This window comes from Ostrea edulis, chromosome 6 (assembly GCF_947568905.1).
Source record: "Ostrea edulis chromosome 6, xbOstEdul1.1, whole genome shotgun sequence".
Lineage (NCBI taxonomy): Eukaryota > Metazoa > Mollusca > Bivalvia > Ostreida > Ostreidae > Ostrea > Ostrea edulis.
Genome location: NC_079169.1, coordinates 30,389,700 through 30,412,187, shown reverse-complemented (window position 1 = coordinate 30,412,187; position 22,488 = coordinate 30,389,700). Strand labels below are relative to the sequence as shown.

The following is a 22,488-nucleotide window of genomic DNA, read 5'->3' as shown; positions in this document are numbered from 1 at the left end:
CTATTCCTTTGTAAATTTGAGCTTAATGAACTGGCGACATGATTGGGAAGGAATATCATCCATGACCCGTGGTGGTTAAAAGAGCCTGTGATTGGCAAATCCATAACCAAGGATTTTCTCAGACGGCTTCGATCCGCGGGAAAAGTTGCTCCGCTGAGCACAAACTTATTGTAAAATAATCAATGTTCTCAAAAAAGCTAAATGAAGTACAACATTGAAATGTTGTGTATTGTTCAATAATGGTATATATGGTAATATATAGCAGTTTTTATGATATTAAATCGATACTTTAAAAGTTATAAGCCCAGTTCATGGAATTTTGGGGACAATCCTCGTACATTTATTTTACAAGACATTTATTTCTGGCAACACGAGAATATATATATATTTTTACATCTTTCTCCAACAATGAAATATACCAATTCTTCAGTACTTCACTAACCAGTTGCACAAAAGTTAGTTAAGTTTAACTTAACAGTTAATTTCAAGTTCATTCTATATACATGTTCAAGTTAATGGCAAGTTAACTGTCAGTTAAAGTTAACTAACCTTCGTGCAATTGGGTCCAGAAATCTGTCCTAAAGACGTTCTGGAAAGCCAAACACAACATTCCATGTATGACATGCTTATTTTCGTCGCATATGTGCTTCTGTCGAGTAGCACAGAATCATTGACTATTGTGTTTGAATTTATTTAAGACTTTCAAACCATTTCTTGCACTTGTAAAGTTCTACGTCATCATTTATGGCATATATTGAAAGAAATTGTTTTCCTTTGTATATTAACGTTTAATCTCGATTGGTTTCATACCAGACAAAACTTTCATTGGTCCAGAAAAAAGAGAAAATGCCTTGTATAAATACATATGTTCACAAACTTTAGTAAAAATATCAACAATCCATGGATGGGATGATCCAAAATATTTTAAGTATATGTGGATTACCACAAATATAACAGCAACAGGTATCTTTTTTATGTACATTATGTCACAGGCATTATAAGGCAAAGGTCGAAGGAACAATTCATAAAAAAGTGAATCAGTGAAATGTTTAATTCTTCAAAAGACAAGAAAACTATAGGATTTCGTTATTAAAAAACCACGACAAATCATCACAAATCAAACAACAGAAACTGGTAGATGGCCTGGTAATCGTTTTAGCAAAAGACCACGTACCTAGGAGTTTTTATCTCAAACAAATTGTGAAAACACCAACTCGATCTCAAAGTATTTTAGATAAGATAATAACCAATCTAGCAGACTACTATAGTGAACCTTTCATTATTGGATCCTTAAGGTCATCTGATCATGAAGCAGTGATGGTTAGGCCATGCACTACCAAGTCAGCGAAACCAAAAATATCGGTGTCAACATCGAGACGTGCATCAGTTAACCAGAAGATGGAGGTTACTGCTAAATTGAGCGCTGTCAAATGGGAAGATCTTCATCGATTACCTTCACGTGAACACCAAATAGACTTCTTCAACAAAACAATTTCAGACATTGTAGACTAGTGCATTCCTATCCGAGAAAAAGGAGTGCGGTCCAATGACAAACCATGGATTACAGCTGAATTCCATAAACTAATTTGTAGACGACGGCATGCCAGGAACAGCGGCGATATTGAGTTGTACCATAAACTACGAAATCAAGTGAACAGAGAATCAAAAATGATTCGATCTAAATTCTACCAAAATTCTGTTGATGAGATGTGCGATTTTTACAATAAGCAATGGTGGAAATCTGTTAAAGCCTATTTAGGACTAAATAAAAAGGGTGATGGGCTACAAAACCTTGCAACAAACAATTCCAATGGTGACATTCAGCTACTGTCCATTGAAATTAACATGGCCTTTGTCTCGGTTTTGAATTATCATGAACCACTGCCAGAAATCTAGGGCTGGGACGATTCAAGGTTAGCTCGATTCGGTTCGGTTTCGATTCGGAACAGCACGGTTCGGTTATTTTCGATTCGGTTCATGTTAGGTCCAATTTATCTATTGACACCACAAAAATTAACAATTTTAATGAGTAGCATATTTGATTTGATTTCATTCAAGTTATATAACTATATGTTGTCATTTGTAAACATCATATCTATTCATAATGGCATTTTATAACTTTGATAGAAAAAAGAAAACACTGACAGTCTATCAAAATTTGTTATATTAATGTGCTGCATAAGTTTTGGATTATTAAACAAATCTATAGTGAATCTAAAATGTATATGATATTGTTTTCATTGATATGCAAAAATTCAACAATTCTATCAATTGAGAGTCTTTGAAAATCTCTCCTTTATTGATTTACTTCTCTCATGTTAACTGTCAAATCTGTGTCATTACCTACGATGTTGATTTCACTCTACCACTGACAGAAATGCTATATGTCATGTAAAGATAAACTGCAATGATCTTACGGACCATATTCTGTTGGTATCTGAGTGGTGAAAATGCTAACTCTTAACACAGTAGTGATTTAAATCTCCGTTGCATAAAAAACCACATGTTTTCAACATCACTCGGACGCCATATTTGTTGTTTTGGTGTAAGTAAAATCTAAACCGAACCGAACCGAAATCCGGAATTTGTAATCGGTGCATCGAATCGAATGGTATGAATCGCGGTGCACCGAAATTTTCGGTGCACCGCACAGCCTTACAGAAATCCAACTGTGTTGTGTAGATGACATAGGTCCTGATAATATTCCAAACTGGATCTTGATAGAGATATCACATATCATGGCTAAACCAATGTGCGCCATCTTCAACAGCTCACTAAGGGAGGTCACTGTACCATCATGTTGGGAAAAGGTGATGTTGTTCCAGTACCAAAATTAACTAATTTATAAGGCTCTGGATAATAGCAAAAACTTTGCCAAACTTTTTCTAAATGACTTCAGTAAAGCATTCGACCACATATACCATGAAAACCCTATGGAAAAGTAAGTAATAGTGATACCAATCCTAGTATATTACAATGGTTCCAAAGTTTCCTTACAAACTGAATGCAGAGAGTCAAGATCGGGAACAACAAATCAGACTGGGTAAAAATGAATGGTGGTGTTTCACAGAGAACTTTAAGTGTCCCAGATCTGTTTATCCAACTGGTAGCAGATCTCCAATCTGAAGTTGCTGATGTCAAATTTGTAGATGATACAACCTTCATTGAAATGCGTCAAAAACATGTTAACTCACAGATGACATCTGCTGTTAAATCTATCTTGGAGTGGTCATCTGAAAACCAACTTGGTATAAATACCTCCAAAACAAAAACAAAATGATTATTTCATTCGGAAGAGAACCAGATATTGATAAACTGATAATGAATGGTTCAGAAATAGAGCATGTATCAGTGAGTAAACTACTTAGAGTTGTAATAAGTGAAGATCTGAAATGGGGACCACATATGAAATACATAACAGAAAAGGCATCAACGCGTTTATTCTACCTACGCCAACTAAAATACTCTGGATTAAGCGAGAGGGATCTTCTTCGAGTTTATAAGTCCCTTATAAGACCGATTGGTGAATACACATACCCGTTGTGGTCCACAGGCCTCACATCTACTCTATCAGATCAAATCCAACCCATCCAAAAGCACACTCTCAAAATCATACGACCATTAGACTCCTACCAAAAAGCATTGGAATATACCCGACTTGAAAACATATCTGATAGACGCAAAAATAGATGTTTAAAACTTTTCAAGGATATGGAAGTCCCATCCCATCAACTCCACTGCCTCCTTCCTGACGTTTGCGAAAACCTATAAAATCTAAGAAACCCCTCAAAGTATTATTTACCAAAATTCAAAACAAACCGTTACAAGAACAGTTTTATACCATGGTGTATACAAAACCAAAGGCATACATAACCACACAGTGTATTCTGAAAGCTAGTCAGCAGACTTTTTAATCCTTATTTCAGACTCATTGCTGGTTAATTGGGTTGGTTGGGTTTTTTTACCTAATGTACGTCCGTTTGATTATATTTATGTCCAAATATTTTTATTATATGTAATGCTCATGAAATTATTCCTTGTATTTTCATATACAGTCTTATCAAGTTGATATGTTGCTAATATTCTTATCTTTTTTAACTTAGCTATTGTACTTTTAACTTTAAAAGTTGCCAATGAATAAAAATATATCTATTTATCTACTTTATGTCACACCTTTCAAATAGCTGATGAATTTCATTTTACTTTAAAATGTGATGTATTGTTCGAAAGAAGAACAAGAGTACCGCAAAAGGTACATAATACGCCCGTGAGATGGCTATTTAGGGTGTTTTATTATAAGGTGTTTGTTTTGTGACATCCATTAGCTAACATGGAAAAAATGTCAGGAGCCGTAGAAGTTTATGTATGGTAGGATGTGACGCACTGTGTTTATAACAAATAAATAAAGGATGGTCAGCAAATGTTACATGGTCTTTTAAATTTTCATATCTATTCAGGTTTGCTTATTCCATATAAGAGTTAACCTATGAAAGGTGAAGATAAAGAACAGTGATCTATCTCATAACTTCTATAAGGAATACAAAATTAAGAATTGGGCAAACAGGATACCTGGACATATCATAGGTGTAATCAGGTGCCTAGGAGGAGTAGACATCCCCTGTTACCCGGTACACACCAAACGTGAGCCCTATATCTTGATCAGGCATACGGCGTTATCCATAGTCAAAATCAGTTTGTAAAGAACGGCATAAGAATTGACCTATGAAACATGTCAGACAGTATATGACCCAATGGCTGGTTGTATTTGTAAACTAGATCGTTATAACGACCATAAAAATGTTGACTTTAAACAAGACTGTTGAAACATCTGTAACATCAATTTGTATGTCTATGTCAGCAGCAATATCAAAATTTTCAATACTGATACAAAAACTCTGTAGAAAAAGAAAGTCATCACTTGTTAAGACGGACAAATCATGTAATGCCAACTGGTCTGTGTGGACAATATTTCCTCCAAATTAAGTTAAAAATAAACATGAAAATATTTCAAACAAAATGAGGAAATTGTTGAGAATCAAAATCCTTGCAATACGCACATCTTCAAGTTGTTTACAAAGGCCCTAGTTTTAAAAATGTGACAGGATATAAAAAGACAAACCATGCACTCACTCCATGATATTTCCTCAAAACTGACTCAAGTTTCATAACCTGTAATTTTCTTTTTAAACTTGAAGAAAATCAAAGTCCTTGCTATATACAAATCTTAAATACCCATACAAACATTGAAAAATAAGGTCCTCACTTGAAAACTGTGGGACGAGTTAAACAGACAAACCATGTACGCTCTATGTAATATTTCCCCAAAACTGTTCATTAACCTGTAATTTTCATCAACATTGAAGAAAATCATATTCCTTGTCACATGCACATCTTCAATACCCATAAAAACACTGAAAAATAAGGTCTTCGCTTGAAAATTGTGGGAGGAGTTAGCATGACTAATTATGTATCCTCTGTATAACATTAAATTTCAAAAAAGGAGCAAAACACCTGCAAAAGAAGAGTCCATATCTATTTGCACATTATGCATTTCTCTTATTTTTTCCCTTATCCATTGTCCTTTGTTTTAATGGACTTTTGTTGTAATAGAACAGTGATTATCGTACAATATGTTCTGTACTACTAGATGTGGTCCGAGTGAATAAACCTTCTAAAACTGAAAAAAAGCTTTTCGTAGAGAATACCAGGATATTGTTTCCATTGTGTGCAAAGCAATGCTTTCCTCCATCTCATCTGTTGGATCTGATATACGTATACTATTTTGTTAATTTTGAAAAGTTCAATATCCTTTACAACATTTCTTGGAATCATTCTTTAAAGTTGCCTTTTTGATTTAAAATCGACAGATGTTTGTCCCCTGCTGAGCTTTAACGCTGAAATATTTCCTGTGGAACAGGTTTTCATTCCCACTAACATCCATGGATCGAACTCTTGTCGGTGGATTTTCTTTTTTGAACCGCTGTCCAAACTAAAATCAAATGTCGTACTCGGGCTCGAGCCCATCCTTGTGTCTTTATCAACTGGAAATGATAAACAATTCTGCTTTGCTTGATCAGAAAACACGATGAAACAGTTGAGAACCCTCTGCGTTTTGGACTTTCTACGAACAGAATTTCCAGACAGATGAACTCGGATTCTTTGGAAGTTCTTGAGATATATGTCTTCCGATTCTCCTATCCTCCATAAACACTGATACTGTTCTTGAATTTTTGGAAGGTTTTCTATCAATACACAGTTGATGTAAACCATAGCTTGTTGAGGTTTGACGATTCTGATGTGAATTACCAGTTTACACAGGAACATATCAGCATAAACAAGTTTGGCCTCTTCTAGGTTTATTTTACCAGGAGCAACCAAACCAACAGATACTCTACAAAATAGTAATGGCAAGTATCATGTACCGGTATGCATTGATATAATGAACGGCAAAATATTTTTTTCATATATGCAATTATAGTTTCTCACCCCGATTTATTTAGGAAAGTCTTCATAGTCATCACGACTTTGTTGGCCTTCTGATTTAAAGCATATTCTGCTTTAGATTTAATCGTTGGTTCCCCTTCATTCCAATGGAAGGCTACTGGTACCAGAGCGTCGTTGTCTGCTGACTCACGGAAGGTTTCAAGTTCCAGTTCCACCGAAAAAGGTTTGAGAAATTCTGGTATATCATGCTCGATGAATAACCTTTGTGACATTTTATTGATGTTGAATTTTTCGGGGCATAAACTGTGACGGCGCTTCATTGCATGCTTGTCCACTTCATTGAGCTTAAATCAATAAAAAGACAGTCTATCGAAATTCTACTTTTGTTACAACTAAGCATTATATCAAGTGAAACTACACAGTCAATTTCTGCAAGCTAGTTTTGACATTACATTAATCCTATTGAAATACACATGATAGCACAGGGACTCAGCAAAGCGAGTCATCCATTGGCAGCATGGGGATTTCAGAATTTCCACAAATCAAATTTTTAACCCTGATGTAAAAACGACATATTTACATTAAGGGCTTTATTCTTACACCAAGGATAGAATTACAGACATGCAGGTACCGTTTCTGTGCAAATTTACTCCAAAATTAAGGATTGATGGAAATTGAAAGTTACAGAAAACTAATGTTTTGAAGATGCAAGTTATTTCTTTTTTGTCTAACAGATAAAAACTCCATATCTTCAATATAATGATGATAATATAGAAATCTAGACTACAGCATGGCTTACGTAACAGTCTACGGTGGTAAGGGTTAGTTTCGAATATATAATTTTCGGAAAATTTGAGACTTGGTGTGTTTGAAATGTTCTGTATGCTATAAAAATTACCGAAAACTTTTGATTAATATCATTTGTCAGAGAGAGGTAGGACATCCAATATGTAAGTTACCATAGTAATGTTTACTGGAGTATGAAGTCAAATACGAAACTCTGTGCAAGCTATCAGTTTAAAACATAACCAAACAGAAATTAGCAGAAGGAGATGGATGATAATAAGCAATATTCAGGTGGCTACTCGGCATGTGTCTTCCATGGTATGCACATTGTCAAATCTCTACAAAGAAATACTATAAGGAGGGGCGAAATTGTAACAAGAGTACCACAAACGGTACAACATACGCCCGTCGGACAGTGTATTTCAACCTGGAAGCATATTATGCACTCTGAATTGATACCACACATATTCCGAATAGAAAAGTTAAAGTAGGTAACGATGCACCAAGCTATCTGACATGTGAACTGATTATGTATTTCTCTGGGAGGCAGGTTTTGACAAAATATCAGTGCAATATCTGTATATATGATGAGAAAAACTCCAGGAAACCATTTGATAAACTTTTAGCCCTAAAGTAGGTCATGGTGAACCAATAAGTTGAAATGTGAGCTGAATATGTATTTCTCTGAGAGGGAGGTTGTGACGAATTTTGAGGGCAATACCTATCACCATACCGATAAAAATCTGGAAAACTGTTTGACCTACTTCTACGCTTAAAGAAGGTCATGGTGTACCAATTCAACAGAAATGCTAACTGCAATTGTATTCCTCCAAGAGAAAGCGTGTGACTAATTCAGGACAATATCTTTATCTGTAACGCAAAGGTACAGAAAACTGTTTGACCTACTTTTAGCTCGAAAGTAAGTCACGGTACACTAATCCAGTTGAAGTGAAAAATCACTCTTTAGCTTCTTGATGAAGAGATTGTGATCAAATTTTAATACTGTACATGTATCTATTACGGGAAAAAGTCTGGAAAGCATTACCTTGGACTGAACGACAGACTGACTAACAGACCAATTCAGCTGAAATGCAAATTTAACTTATATCCCTCTAAGACAAAAATTGTGACTAAATTTCAGGGCAATATCTGTACCCGCAATGATAAAAGCCTAGAAAACTGTTTGACCTACTTTTAGCCTTAAAATAGGTCAAGGACTCACCAAAGCAGCTGAAATGCAAACTGAGCATAAAATTCTCCAAGAGAAAGCCTGTGACTAAATTTCAGGGCAATATATGTATCCATAATTACAAAAGGCCCGGGAAAATGTCTGACCTACTTTTAGTCCTAATGTAGGTCACGAACGGACAGGCCAATCCAGCTGAATTGCAACTGAACTTGTGTTTCTCCAAAAAGAAGCTTATGAGTAAATTGCAGGGCAATATCTGGATCTGTAATAAGAAAACATGAGGAAAACTGTTTTACCTACTTATATCCCTAAAGTAGGTCAATGTGCACCAATCCAGCTAATATGCAAACTCACTCTTGAGAAATTGTAACTACATTTCAAAGTCGTACATGCATCAATTACGGAAAAAAGGTCCGGAAAACATTACCTCGGACGGACAGTCAGTCAGTCAGTCAGACAGACAGACAGACAGACACACGGACAGTGCCATAACATAACTCTTCCCGTCTAATGAAAAAAGGTACATGATGGAGGAGGTCGACATTTTTATTTATTCATGAGATCGGTGTGCTTACATGTTTTTCTATGTTGTACGCCCTGTTGAGTCCAGCTGTACAGTTTTGATTTATGCAAAAAGGAAATGATAAACAGAGAAATGTACAATTTCTGCGATGAATCTGTAGTTGTTTTTTCTTACTTTTAAGGCCACTCGATACGTATTGTAGTTTGGAATGAAGAAAAATAAACACAAATTTGTACCAGACCCATTAGTCAATGAAAATCAATATTCTCATTCTTAGACATTTTGTGAAAATATGAGAATGTTCCCTCGTGCTGTAGTTTCAGCGAGCGGAAAAACAAGAAAGACTTTGATTCTACCTGCATGACAATGGGCTGAGGTTTGTTTACGGTCTGTGATGGTATATCCAGAGACACACCCTTTGTGTGATTGAAAGAGAGTGTGTTTCCCTGCGGGGAAATCATAGCAGAATCTTTCAGAGGAATCTTTACGATGAAAAAAGACTCGATTTCTGTTGCGTGAAATTTAATTTGATCGCCCTGAAATGAGAAATCATTAGGTTAGCTTTATTTCAGGAGAACACATTTGAAAAATTGGCAAGATCAGTATGTTTTCCGATAAAAAATATGTACCATATGTTCAGCAACCCTTGCGACCCAATTTGATCTGTTCTTTATCCTTGCTTCATAAATGTATCCAGAATCTTTATCACCGGGAACTTTGACAGAGACTGTCACCAAAGCTTCGTCACTTTGATCAAATACCAGGATTGTTTTATTTCTAGATATATCCACCATCAAATAAATGTCACTGCAGAGTTTTTCCATGTAACTTAGAGCACTGTCTTTTATCTCGTTGGCCCGCCTCTCCTGTGACCACGGAATGGCTTGTATTTCCCCGAAATTATACTTATCTGGATATTCGATGGAAACATCACTACATAATTTTGTTTTACTCATTCCGGGTTGTACAGAACTGAAAATATAAAACGCTGATATTTTATCGATGTACATAATTTGTCGAAATGTGCATCTGGTGCATCAAAATTGGTACCGTATAAGTTTTACATTATGACCCCTGGGTCGAGGCCTCTGCTGGTGGACTGTTAGTCCGAGATGGTCTCTATAGCCCAGTAGCTAAGTACTTCGTTACTAGCTTGAAAATACGGATGTATATTTAATTGCTGTTATAAAATTTAGAAATTCATTTCAAAATTAAGGATTATCTCCCTCACGCATAGCTCTTATCCTTGAACGAATTTGATTCCACTTTTTTGGCACACTGTTTTGCCTATAATAGCTCTAAAACTTCATTGTTATTTCGGATTTCAAACATTTCGGTTGAGCATCACTGAAGAGACATAATTTGTCGAAATGCGCATCTGGTGCATCAAAATTGGTACCGTATAAGTTTTACATAAGTAAAGACAATATTTCTTAAAAGATGCCCACTCTTGAGTTCAATAGCCATTAAGTGTTAAGATATCAACAATCATCTTCATAATGCAATCGCTGAACGACCACGTTAATACTTGCCTTACTGCTATAGCTGACATATAATGTCTGTCATTATGCAATCCACCGTTATGATATATGTTGATTTTAGAATTGTTATCTGAACAGGAACAACATCAAGTTTCAAGTTCGATAATCCATATCTTTTCACAAAGAGCAAAATACGACCCAGAGACGGGTATATACATATCACGTATATCCATGCCAATTAATTTTGAGTATATCATCAATAGACGAGGTTTGATTACAATGCTAGCGTTATCTCAAGTATGATTCTATCTGTTTAACCGTATGATCTCGAATATATATATATATATATATATATATAATTATCATTTGTCGAAATGCGCATCTGGTGCATCAAAATTGGCACCGTATAAGTTTTAAATATATATATATATATATATATGTGTGTGTGTGTGTGTGTGTGTGTGTGTGTGTGCTATGCAGATATGATGATTTGGGGGTGGGGTGTAAGAAAATATATGGAAGTGTCATGTAATGTTCTCAACAATATTTTGTGAAATTGTGGGTTGGACCAGCGAAGGAATTTGGTTACACCTATCACTGCAATATACATTCTATATAGTATGTTATTATGAACGTGTGAAGGTAAAAGTCAATGTTTTTAGGTGATTTTCAATAATCTTTTAGAAATATATTTTACGAGCTTTGCCGTACAGAGGTATCAACACTCCGTATGATATTCTTTTTTGTCAGTTTATTCCTTTGCTGGCAGAACAGCAGTTACGTGACCATTGAAACATAAAGTGAAAATGAGATATCAAGTAGCTCATGGTAAATGTGAAAGTAGAATAAAAATTCGAATAGCTATGCATCATCATGGTCATATTTTATACCTTTCTACTTCTTCCCCTGGTTCACTAGGTGTATCACTACAATAATAAAATAAAAACGTAATCAAGAGAGTGTTCAGTGCTCCGATGTTTCAAATAATGTATTCATCTCCACAAAGTATCCAACAGATTGAAAACACTTACTGGCATTAAAGGGACTGGTTCACGATTTTTGAGAAAAATATTTTTCATTTTTGATGTTAAACATTAAAAATATAACTCATTCAATGTTGACAGCCAAAATTTTGACCTTCTGAATGCAAGAATAAAAGGAATATTTTAGCCTTAAATCTGTGTTGTGTAAACAAAGACTCGAGTCTTTTTATGTAAACAAACAAACCAGTGAAATATTAATTTTGTAATATAAAGCATCATAATTTTGGATATTCACAAATTTTAACTTTTAGATGTCACATTTTACCCAACGATTGCTTGAAATGTGAAAGATATGATAAACTTGGATGGAAATCCATTTCTTTTGAAAAATTCGTAAACAATAACATACCACAATCTTTGTTTACAAAAGAAATGATAAACTCTCTAAAATGAGCTTCTATGATAATGTATAACATTAATTTTCATGTGAAATCTTTTAAACACCTTAGACAGTAGATTTTGATCATTAAAAGTGAAAAACAAAATTTTGGGGAAAATCGTGAATCAGTCCCTTTAAAGAGGTTCATATACAACAGATGTCATTTTACAAAAGAAAAATCGTTTATAGAATTAAACTTTTAAAAACCGTATGTACAATACCACCTGTCATTGGATTAAATGTTGTCTAACATATAAAATTGATAGGCCGTTCTTTACACAATGATTTTGACTATGAATAACTCCGTTTACTTGATCTGGATATAGGGATATAGGGCTCACGGCGTTTATGACCGGTCAGCAGGGGATGCTAACTCCTCCTAAGCACCTGATTCGTGTTTGTCCAACTCTGAATTTTGTATTCCTTATAGGACCTATGAGATTGATAACTGTTCCTTATCTTCACCTTTTCATGCACTAAGTAGTTTTAAAACTCTTGAATTAAATTAATTAGATATTTACCTTTCAAAGTCTGAAGGCACATCATATTCACTGCGGATGTATAAAATATTTTTGTTTGTATTTTATGGTGTACACATCAATCAAAATACATATGAAATTCATGGTTAGCGAATCGATATGAATTTGTCATTGATTTACCTTTCCCAGCTGTCTTCATCCACCGAACTGTACGAGCTGGAATGGTCATCGACTGGACCAGTTTTACCTTCTTCTTTTTCACTGATAAAAACGTCATCCATATACTTATATTCTGAAAGTTTGTCTGAAATCTATGCTTTTTCATTCGTTTTATTTTGATTTAATGAGTATTGATAAGATAATACCATTTACTATGGCTTGCAATAACTTGAGAGTTCTAGAGAATATTTTCATAGAATTTAAATGAGATGCTTGGATTAGGAAGAGGAAGACCCCTTTTGATTTTTAGATTTATTGGTTTTGTTGTGACAGAGTTATGGGACTTGAATTTAAAAATATTTTGATATTTTCTAACCTCTCCACTTCTTCTGCCGGTGAATCGTCATCCTGTCTGTGAAAAGAAATGGACAAGAAATAAAATCCATAAATTATGATATCGAGGTTGAATCGTGCCACGTGTCTATAAAATGAAATCATTTACTGTGCGGGCTTTGCTGTCTTTTCCACGGCGCCGATCTTTTTGTTCCAAGAAGGGTCGAACTCTACCCCCACCAACGGTTTATGAGGTTTCATTGCTTCTCTGAAAAATCAGTAACTCTGGTACATAATCAAAGTTAGATCTTTTAAAACATCCAACGTTTTTACTTCTTCAATGGCATGAGATAATCTAGCCATGGCAACAAATCGAATAACACGCTAGTGTCGACGATCTATTAAAAAAATAATTCAATATTTGTTTTTATTATAATTCATGTTTTGAATATAGAAACAAAAAAACTTCCATGTATGATATCTTGCTATCAAATTTTAAAAGTTTTGCGATTTTTATATTCAATTACTAAAAACGTTGTTTTGGCTAATATTTGTCAGCTTCATAGTGTCATAAAACAACTGAGAGTCACAAAAAATGTTTCCAATGTAACAGCAAAATATCCATATTCATGCATCGTGAGATGTTTGTGAACCAAGAAAACCTTTTAATAGAAAAAATATTCACCGACTCTAAACATTTGTATTTTGAAATACAATGTGCTGTATCTGTAACGTATCTGGAAGGGATTTAGGTCGTCTCAAATATATGAATAAATTATGATGCTGTACTCTAAATACATGGAGGAAAACCGTAGAGTGAAAAAAAAGGATTTGGATTTAAGACCTCGACAGAAGAAAGCAGGGTGGCAGAACGAAGGACAGAATGGAGAGGAATTGCTCATGGCTCTACTCTCTGCAGGGAGAGAAGGAAATAAATCAAAATTACCTTCGAACGGTGTGAAAACCGTGTTCCTCTTCTAGTTTGGTTAACATGACATCGACTTCATCTTTGCAACTGTTTGCAAAGGAAATATATAAGTATCTAATCACTACATATATCTATGCAAGTGCGATAAATGAATGATTATTACATATGAGTATCTTGAATAATGATAATACATAGTACACACACAAATGCATGAACATCATTTTTCCATTTACAGTTTATTTAATGATTGGAAAATATGAAAAATGATATAGAACAATTTACTAACCTTATATCTTCAATATTTTCCTCACCGCCACTCTCGGAATCTGCAGTATAGCCTGTTTCCGATTTTCTGTGTATTCAAAAATACTATAAATGAATTCAAACTTAAATAATGTATAATTGTTAAATGAATGATGATTTTGTTCATTTTGATGGGTTTTTTTATTCATAAGAAATCATATTAATGATGCAAAGACATACTTTTACATGTATAAAAAAAATATGTAAACACATATTTACATAAGTAAATATGTTGATTAGTAAGAAGGCCAATCTCAGAATTTATGTTGCATTTGCAAAATTTTCCTGCGATTTTTGCTTAAACGATGACAGAAGTTGTATAAAAAATGTCATGCAGAAGTATATAGAACAACTTTTCACTGATCTCTGAGATATTAAGTAAATTGTGTGTGTATCTGACGTTACTTTCATCTATAAAAGAATTTCGTGTACTTTTGAATAAAAAAAGATAACGAACAGTAACCAATCTCATAACTCCTATAAGCATTACAAAATAGAGAGTTGGGCATACATAGACCCCTGGACACACCAGAGGTGGGACCAGGTGCCTCACAGGTGTAAGCATCCTCTGTTGACGAGTCACACTTACTATGAGCCCTATATCTTGATCAGGTAAACGTAGTCAGAATCATTTTATGAAGAACGGTAACACGTCAGACAGCATTCGACATAATGACAGGTTGTATTTGCAAGTAAGATCATAACAGCCATAGAATTAGCCAAATCCTGACTTCAAACGAGGCTGTTGAAGCCTTTGTAACATCAACATATTTGTCAGTGTCCATCTCCGGTTTAAATATTGATCATACGCAAAACATGCTCTCTCGTATCCAATCAGTAGAGAAACACCATATGCAGATGATAATGAAAAATTGTTACATAAAGATATTTCACATTTTAACAATACTTTGTTATGAAAAACTTAGAAATATGTTATGGTTCATTTGACAATATCTACATATCAATTTTTTCTCTCCACTATGAACTTTATAACTAGCAATTGCGTCTTATAGACTTTGAACGCAATAATTGCTTTGTTCATGACAATAATTGCTTCCTCTTGTGTAGGAAATCAATCATCAATTTTGGGTGATATATCGACTGAAAAACTTTGTTGGTTCTAAAAGCAATACAAGCTGTAGCTGACGGTATATACCAAACAAACTAAAAGTAATTCCTGTTCGTAATCTCAGATGTGCATTGACCTCGGAGGTCACCATTACAGAAGATATGCAATGCACACGTGTCAAATATGTAAACAACTTTTCCAATATGCCAATTTTATATAAAATTCATTATCAAAATTTCATCCGAGTGGCACATTTGTGTAATTTCTACTTTTTTTACACTTTAACATTCATGACGCTTTGTAATATCTTTTAAAAATCGAAATGTGAGTTTCCATCTCCGTATGACCTTGGTCTCATCAACTCGATCATATTCGGCAATCATATTTCCCGTGACCGAGTAACGACGACTGTGTTTGATACTATGGCGGTTTATACGAAATGGTCATTGTAGGTATGCTTTTCAGCAATATCCCCTTAATTCTTTTCCTGAATTTTTATCATATTCATTTCAAAATTAATGCTTAGCTCTTATCCTTGGACGAATTTGGCTCCATTTTTGGCACTCTATTTTTCCTTCTAGCTCTCACAAGTTTATTATTATTTCGAATTTCCAAAATTTTGGCTTGAGCATCACTGAAGAGACATTATTTGTCGAAATGCGCATCTGGTGCATCAAAATGGGTACCGTATAAGTTTTACATCATGGACATTATGTTAATTATACCGATAGGTGTATGTTAATTGGTGCATACTTGCATTGGATAGTTGAAAAACACCGGCGGTTAAAACTTGTATTGCTTTGAATAGTTCACATTGCCACAAAAAAATGATAAAATGGATGTCACAATGCCGATCCTATCAATCATGGTGAAGAAAGCACCTGTGACTATTCCTTGCTTTCCAAACGTTTTTATTGATAAGTATAGTGAGTACTGGGAAATGTGATATTACATATCATATCTATATTCGGTGTGAATGTAAGCGTTAAAAATAATTTTTAAACAATTTTTGCTAACGCGTGTTATTCAATTATACACCGTTGTGTATTACCAACACAATGAACGCCAGAAATAAGAATTTAATGTATTTCACATTATATTTGTGATTTGTTTTGTGATAAATTACGATAATTGATAATTTTATCTTATATCAAACTATATAATTCAAACAAACCTTGTTGGAAATATCAGTTTGTGTTGTCAAAAATAGTATAGAAGTTAGATTTTATATCGTATACAGATGTCACATGACTCGTCCGTTTTTCAATGCGCCAGGTTCAGTTTTTGAAATAACATACATCATAGACAGTTGCTTCTTCAACAAAAACGGAAAACGGAAATATTCATATCTAGTGATCAGTCATTCAAAAACTTACTTAGTTAAACACCACTCTGATTCCACGCACAAGTACTCTGAAGTTGAAATAAAAAATATGCTAGAGTTCCTCATTGACAATATCTTCGTGGTCTTTGGTGATCAGGTCTTCCAACAGTCTGTTGGAATTCCCATGGGCACGAATTGTGCTCCTTTGTTAGCTGACCTGTTTTTATATTCATATGAAGCAGAATTTATTCAAAAACTTCTACGTGAGAAGAAAAAATCTCTCGCTGTGACCTTCAATTCGACTTTTAGATATATCGATGACGTTTTGTCTATTAACAATGATAGCTTTCATTCATATGTCGATTTGATATATCCCTGTGAGCTCGAAATAAAGGACACCACAGAGTCGTCCACTTCTGCTTCATACTTAGATATTTTATTGAAAGTAGACATTAACGGCAAACTAACAACTCAACTGTATGACAAACGGGATGATTTCAGCTTCTCCATCGTCAACTTCCCACATTTATGTAGCAATATTCCAATACTTGGCACACTGATTTTGACTGCAGATAACTCCGTTTACCTGATCAGGATATAGGGATCACGGCGAGTGTGACCGGTCAACAGGGGATGCTTACTCCTCCTAGTCACCTGATCCCACCTCTGGTGTGTCCAGGGGTCCGTGTTTGCCCAACTATCTATTTTGTATTGCTTGTAGGAGTTATGAGATTGATCACTGTTCGTTATTTTCACCTTGCATACAGTCATCCGCCAAAAGTGTTGGTAAAAATCAAAATGGCCGCCCGATGTAAACAAAATCCGTATCACGATATAACAGAAAAGTCTTAGATCTGCTCATCTACAATACATATTCCAGAGTAATAGATAGAAAGCTATCACGTTATTCATAAACGTCATGAAGACGTAATATCCGTGTCGTCTGCATGATTTGGGACAACCCCTTGGAAACAAAGATGAGTCGAAAGGAAAAAGAGTTGATAAATGAGCAAAAACATACATAACTGCTCTTTACAATGCAAATGTTAAAAATAGACATTGTAAGATGGTCAGGCTGAAACAAAGCACTGTGTACAGTTTTCTTCAACGATATGTACTGAGAAGTACTGAAAACAAACTACGATCCGGGCGACCAAAAGAATTCGGTGTTCGTGATGCAAGAGTTAACTTTGATGATATGGGGGTACATCACCTTTCATGATGTCTGGACAATTTGTGTCGTTGATGAAAATATCAATGCAGAAAAGTACATTTCTATCCTTGATGACAACCTGTGGTCTGTTATTGTACGACATTTCGTGGGTGGAAACTATATATTCCAGGATGGCAATGCCCCAGTATATAGGGCTCATATAGTACAAGATTTCCGTAGAAATACACAACTTAAGTCCATGGTTTTTGGCCAGTTCAGAATCCTAACCTTAATATAATGGAGAACTGTTGGTGGCTTTTGAAAAAAACCTTAAAAAACAAGCGGCGAACATTAGCAATGTCCGTGAACTGGAACACGCTATACGGAATATTTGGACGATCATACCCACTATGTACATCCAAAATGTGTAGAAATCCCTACATAGGAAACAACAGAATACTGAAGTGTTTTATATGTTATTAAATTCCAAGCAGTACCAACTTTACTCAATTGGCGGCTGCCATTTTGTTTTTTACGAATGCTTTTCGCTAATGACTGTAGTTCGTTTCTTGATCGGGGTCGTGGGTTCAAGCCCAGATGGTGATAAGAGTTGTAAATCAAGGTATGACTAATCCATTGTTAAGAGTTCTGCTTTAAAAACGGGTCTCGGGTAATCGAGTGATCTTAAAACTCATTTACCTGAGGCCATAACATACGTCTAAAGTTGTGGCAACTAAAGTAGAGAAGTCCCGATACGAGTGAAATATTCTCGCTGGGCCGGTACAATACTGCAATATAACAGTATAGTGCTCCTTCGTTAGCTGGCCTGTTTTTATATTCTTACGGAACAGAGTTTATTCAAAAGCTTCTATATGAGAAGAAAAGATCTCATGCTATGGCCTTCAACTCCACATTTAGATATATCGACGACGTTTTATCTAATTATATGTCGATTCGATATATCCCTGTGATCTCGAAATAAGATACACCACATAGTTCTCCCCATTTGCTTCGTACTTATATATTTCATCGAAAATAAATATTAACGGCAAATGAAAAACTCAACTTTATGACAAACGAGATGATTTCAGCTTCTCTGTCGTCAACTTCCCATATTTAAGTAGCAATATTCCATTATCACTTGCCTTTGGTGTTTATATTTCTCAACTGATTCAATACACAAGAGCTTGTTGTGCGTATGATCAGTTTTTAAACCAAGTCAGGTTACATACAAACAAGTTGATGTTACAGGGGTTTCAATAGTCTCGTTTAAAGTCAGCATTTTACCAATTCTATGGTCTTTATAAAGATATAGTTTGCCAATACAATATATCATTGGGTCAAATGCTCTTTGACATGTTTCATACCGATTGTTAGTCCGTTTTTTGGCGCAACGGATCCTAACTACGGATTACGCCGTTGATCTGATGAAGAAAGCAGGCTCACAGCAGGTGTGGCCGGTAGACACGGGATGCTTACTCCCCCTAGGCACCTGATCCCAATTCTGGTATGTCCAGGTTGGTATTTCTTAAAGGAGTTATGAGATTGATCACTGTTCAAGATCTTCACCTTTCATGTCGATTGCGTCAAATTACATTTTCACTATCTGCGAACAATATACACATGTTTGGTTTTTTTATAGTGGGTATCAAAGGCTTTTAAAAAGCTGGAAGAATCACTATGAATAAGCGAACGACTAGATAAAAAAAGGTGCAGTAGGCGACAAACAGTTCATAAATGAAAAATAAGAATATAAACAAGCATTTATTTTTTAAAAAGAGGTAGATGAAAGACCAAGGCTTCTAAAGTGGGATATATCAACGAGATGGAACGGCATCATTCAAGAAAGGCAAGGGTTCCATACTAGTGGTTGACAAAAAGGCGGACGCTCTCCGACGAATTCATTGCAAAATCTATCAAAGCACACATGACATGATGTGTACAACAAATTTCAACTCGTCTAGATCGAGATAATGCTGTACTCATTGAAGGAATGTCAAATTGTTTTATATACGTAAACACCATCAATATAAAAGTGAATTCATATCTGTCCTAAAGGAGTTATGAGATCATTCGTTATATTCACCTTTTCATTCTTACTATGGCACCTGATGTACTAAAAAAACTCTTTCTCTGGCATTTAATTGTAAACAGTTCTCATGACCATGGAAAAATTAAAGATACACAGGAAACTGAAAACTTAATCCTTCCATTCTCTACAACAATAAAAAATGGCAGAAGTCTTCGAAGGAACGCTAATAAATGTTCCACTTGAAAGACATTGTAACAACGATCAAATAGGATAAAATATTGCCCGATGCAATATGACAGTATCTTTCTATGCTGTATCTATACAGGCACAGACTAGTTTGGTCGTAACTACAAGATTTTGGGGAATATTTCGTGTCATGTGTATATCATTAGTCGCAATGTAATGTTGAAGGCACATCTAGAAGAACTACACAAAGCATGTCATGAAAAGGTGAAGAGAACCAGTGATCGATCTCATCACTCCAATAAGGAATACAAAAGCAAGACTCGGGCGAACGTGAACCCCAGGACACACCAGAGGGTGGAATCATACTGCCCCACCAACCGTGAAACTTTTCAATCCTAAAGTTAAAAAGTACTATGCAAACAGATTGTTTGCTGGATGTCTCTGAGCAAAGTAAATATTTTTTCAAAAGGTATTCTTACTATGCATTCAGGTTGTTTGATATCCAGGTGTCAAGACAATTTTTTTAAAAAGAAATGGCGGCATATTTACTATATAAACCAGAAGGCCCACTCTAGGACCCAGAACCAACATTGGATGTTTGTCATCTTTGGATGTATATGTTAGATTTGTCACGCTTGTCATGAATAGCAAGCCCATAACAATAACCATGCAATTTGTACATTTGTAGCATAAGTGTAGATTTATTGGTACCTTTTTGTACATCTTATTTGAAAATGTTCGTTTGTCCTGAGGAAGAGACAGGTAGACCAGAGAATTTAACAGTTCTAAAGGTTTGCATCTCTCTCTCTCTCTCTCTCTCTCTCTCTCTCTCTCTCTGTGTGTGTGTGTGTGTGTGTGTGTGTGTGTGTGTGTGTGTGTGTGTGTGTGTGTGTGTGTGTGTTTCTCCCTCGTCTCTCTATTGCAAATTCAATAGTCTGTAACTGTAAGGATAAAATAAGGAATGTATATATATATACATATATATATATACATTGTATATATATATTGGTTATTGTTGTGTTCAGACACCGTTATGTGCAAAGTTGACACCGCATAGCATTAACATCATCACGTGACATAGATCTGGGGTATCAGTATGTCGTGAAATGTCAGTCGTTCAGAAACACTTGAGAAAATGTTAAGCGATGCATTAGCAAATACCCAAATCAGGGTTATCACCTCTCTATGGGGGTACAAAGTACGGCAATACCAGTTATTGCACCTGTAACATTTCTGACATGCTTCCAAATAAAAGATGCCGTTTTAGAATCCGCTTTGATGCTATACTAGTTTTGACACGATGGATAAGCTTTATTTCTTACGATTTGACGGAGTACAGGAAGTCTGATGATTTGTATACAGTATCATCTTTTTCATCGTCATATATTGGAGAGGATCTAAAAATAAATGAATGATATATGTTTGATATAAAATATTAAGGCAATTCACTCAATGTCTTATATGCTTGAATTGTTTTTAAATACCAAAACGCATTTCTCATTACGACAATCAGTTCTTACTTTATGGTTTCTGGTTTCCAAGAAATAAATCATGTAAAACATGTTCGGTAAATGTTGTTTCATTTTCACATCTATATCTCATAGAAATAGATATATGTTCAATAATTGATTGTGATTTTATTTCTTAAACTATTTCGATACAATATAACACTTGAAGCTCAACATTCTTTACAAATTCTTAAAACTGAAGATCTTGCATTCAAAAAATACCCATTTTGTACTTCTTCAAAGTCAAACTAAATATTATAGCATCTACTAAAATACTTGAGAAGTGTGGTAAATGAAATTTGCATTCGTCTGAAACTATCATTTATAAAATGCAGTGCACATAATTGATGTACCAACATACAACACAAATAATAACAAAATTTACACTCAGTGGCAACAAAAAGTGATGAAACTACAGTGCTTTTGTCTGAAATGTATAAGAAAAACTATATTGGCGGAAGATCTTTGTGCTTGATTCTGTACCTTGAATCTTTAAAAAGAAAACGTTCCAAACGCATAAACAGCTGTATTGCATTAAATCACTTGATAAATTATTATAATCATTGAATATAATATAGATTATTGAGAAATAAAACTGTCATTACCTTGTACTTTTAAACACTGCCATTAAAATCCATTCAAAAGTATTGAAGTACTTCACTCAAAGAAAAGGTCTGTTATCAAGCCGTTATCAGGCCGAGGTATTGAGAGTCAGTCTACAATGGTGGGCGTTGTAGTTCGTTGGGTGTATATTGATTAACGTCCGGCTCAAGAATTTTTCATTCATATGGAGACGCCACCATTGTCGGTGAAGGGCTGCAAAATTTAGCCCTATGCTCGGCGCTTACAGCCTTGGAGCAGGAAGGGGTTTTTATTGTGCCACATCTGCTATAACACTGGGACTCGGTTTGGGGGGTCCCCTCTGAAGGACCGCCCCATTTAGTCGCCTTTTACGACAAGCAAAGGGTACTAATGACCTTTTCTAACCCGGATCTCCAGGGGTGGTTTTAGTTGTCTTGATTTGAAGTAATGTATGTATAAGTTTAGTTGCCTTTTAACATATAGGTACATTAATTCTCAGTAAAGGCACTAGGGCTTCCTTTCTTGGTTGTTACGAAGAGAGTTGTTATCAAACTATCAACAGTAGACAGTCTATGTGGCAGAATTCC

The 22,488-nt window shown here is 35.1% G+C and overlaps 1 protein-coding gene across 1 annotated transcript; it reads right to left on the bottom strand.

The window, feature by feature from the left end:
* Positions 1 to 4,853: 4,853 nt before the first annotated feature.
* Positions 4,854 to 22,193, bottom strand: LOC125646619 (uncharacterized). The gene is made up of 13 exons (XM_056142378.1): positions 21,925 to 22,193; positions 21,134 to 21,208; positions 14,031 to 14,096; positions 13,763 to 13,831; positions 12,986 to 13,084; positions 12,860 to 12,895; positions 12,505 to 12,585; positions 12,367 to 12,396; positions 11,314 to 11,349; positions 9,572 to 9,914; positions 9,299 to 9,478; positions 6,487 to 6,788; positions 4,854 to 6,391 (listed from the first exon to the last, which is right to left on the bottom strand). The coding sequence occupies exons 1-13, from the start codon at positions 21,945 to 21,947 to the stop codon at positions 5,836 to 5,838; spliced, it is 1,896 nt and encodes a 631-aa protein (XP_055998353.1). The 5' UTR covers positions 21,948 to 22,193; the 3' UTR covers positions 4,854 to 5,835.
* Between the last annotated feature and the right edge of the window lie 295 nt (positions 22,194 to 22,488).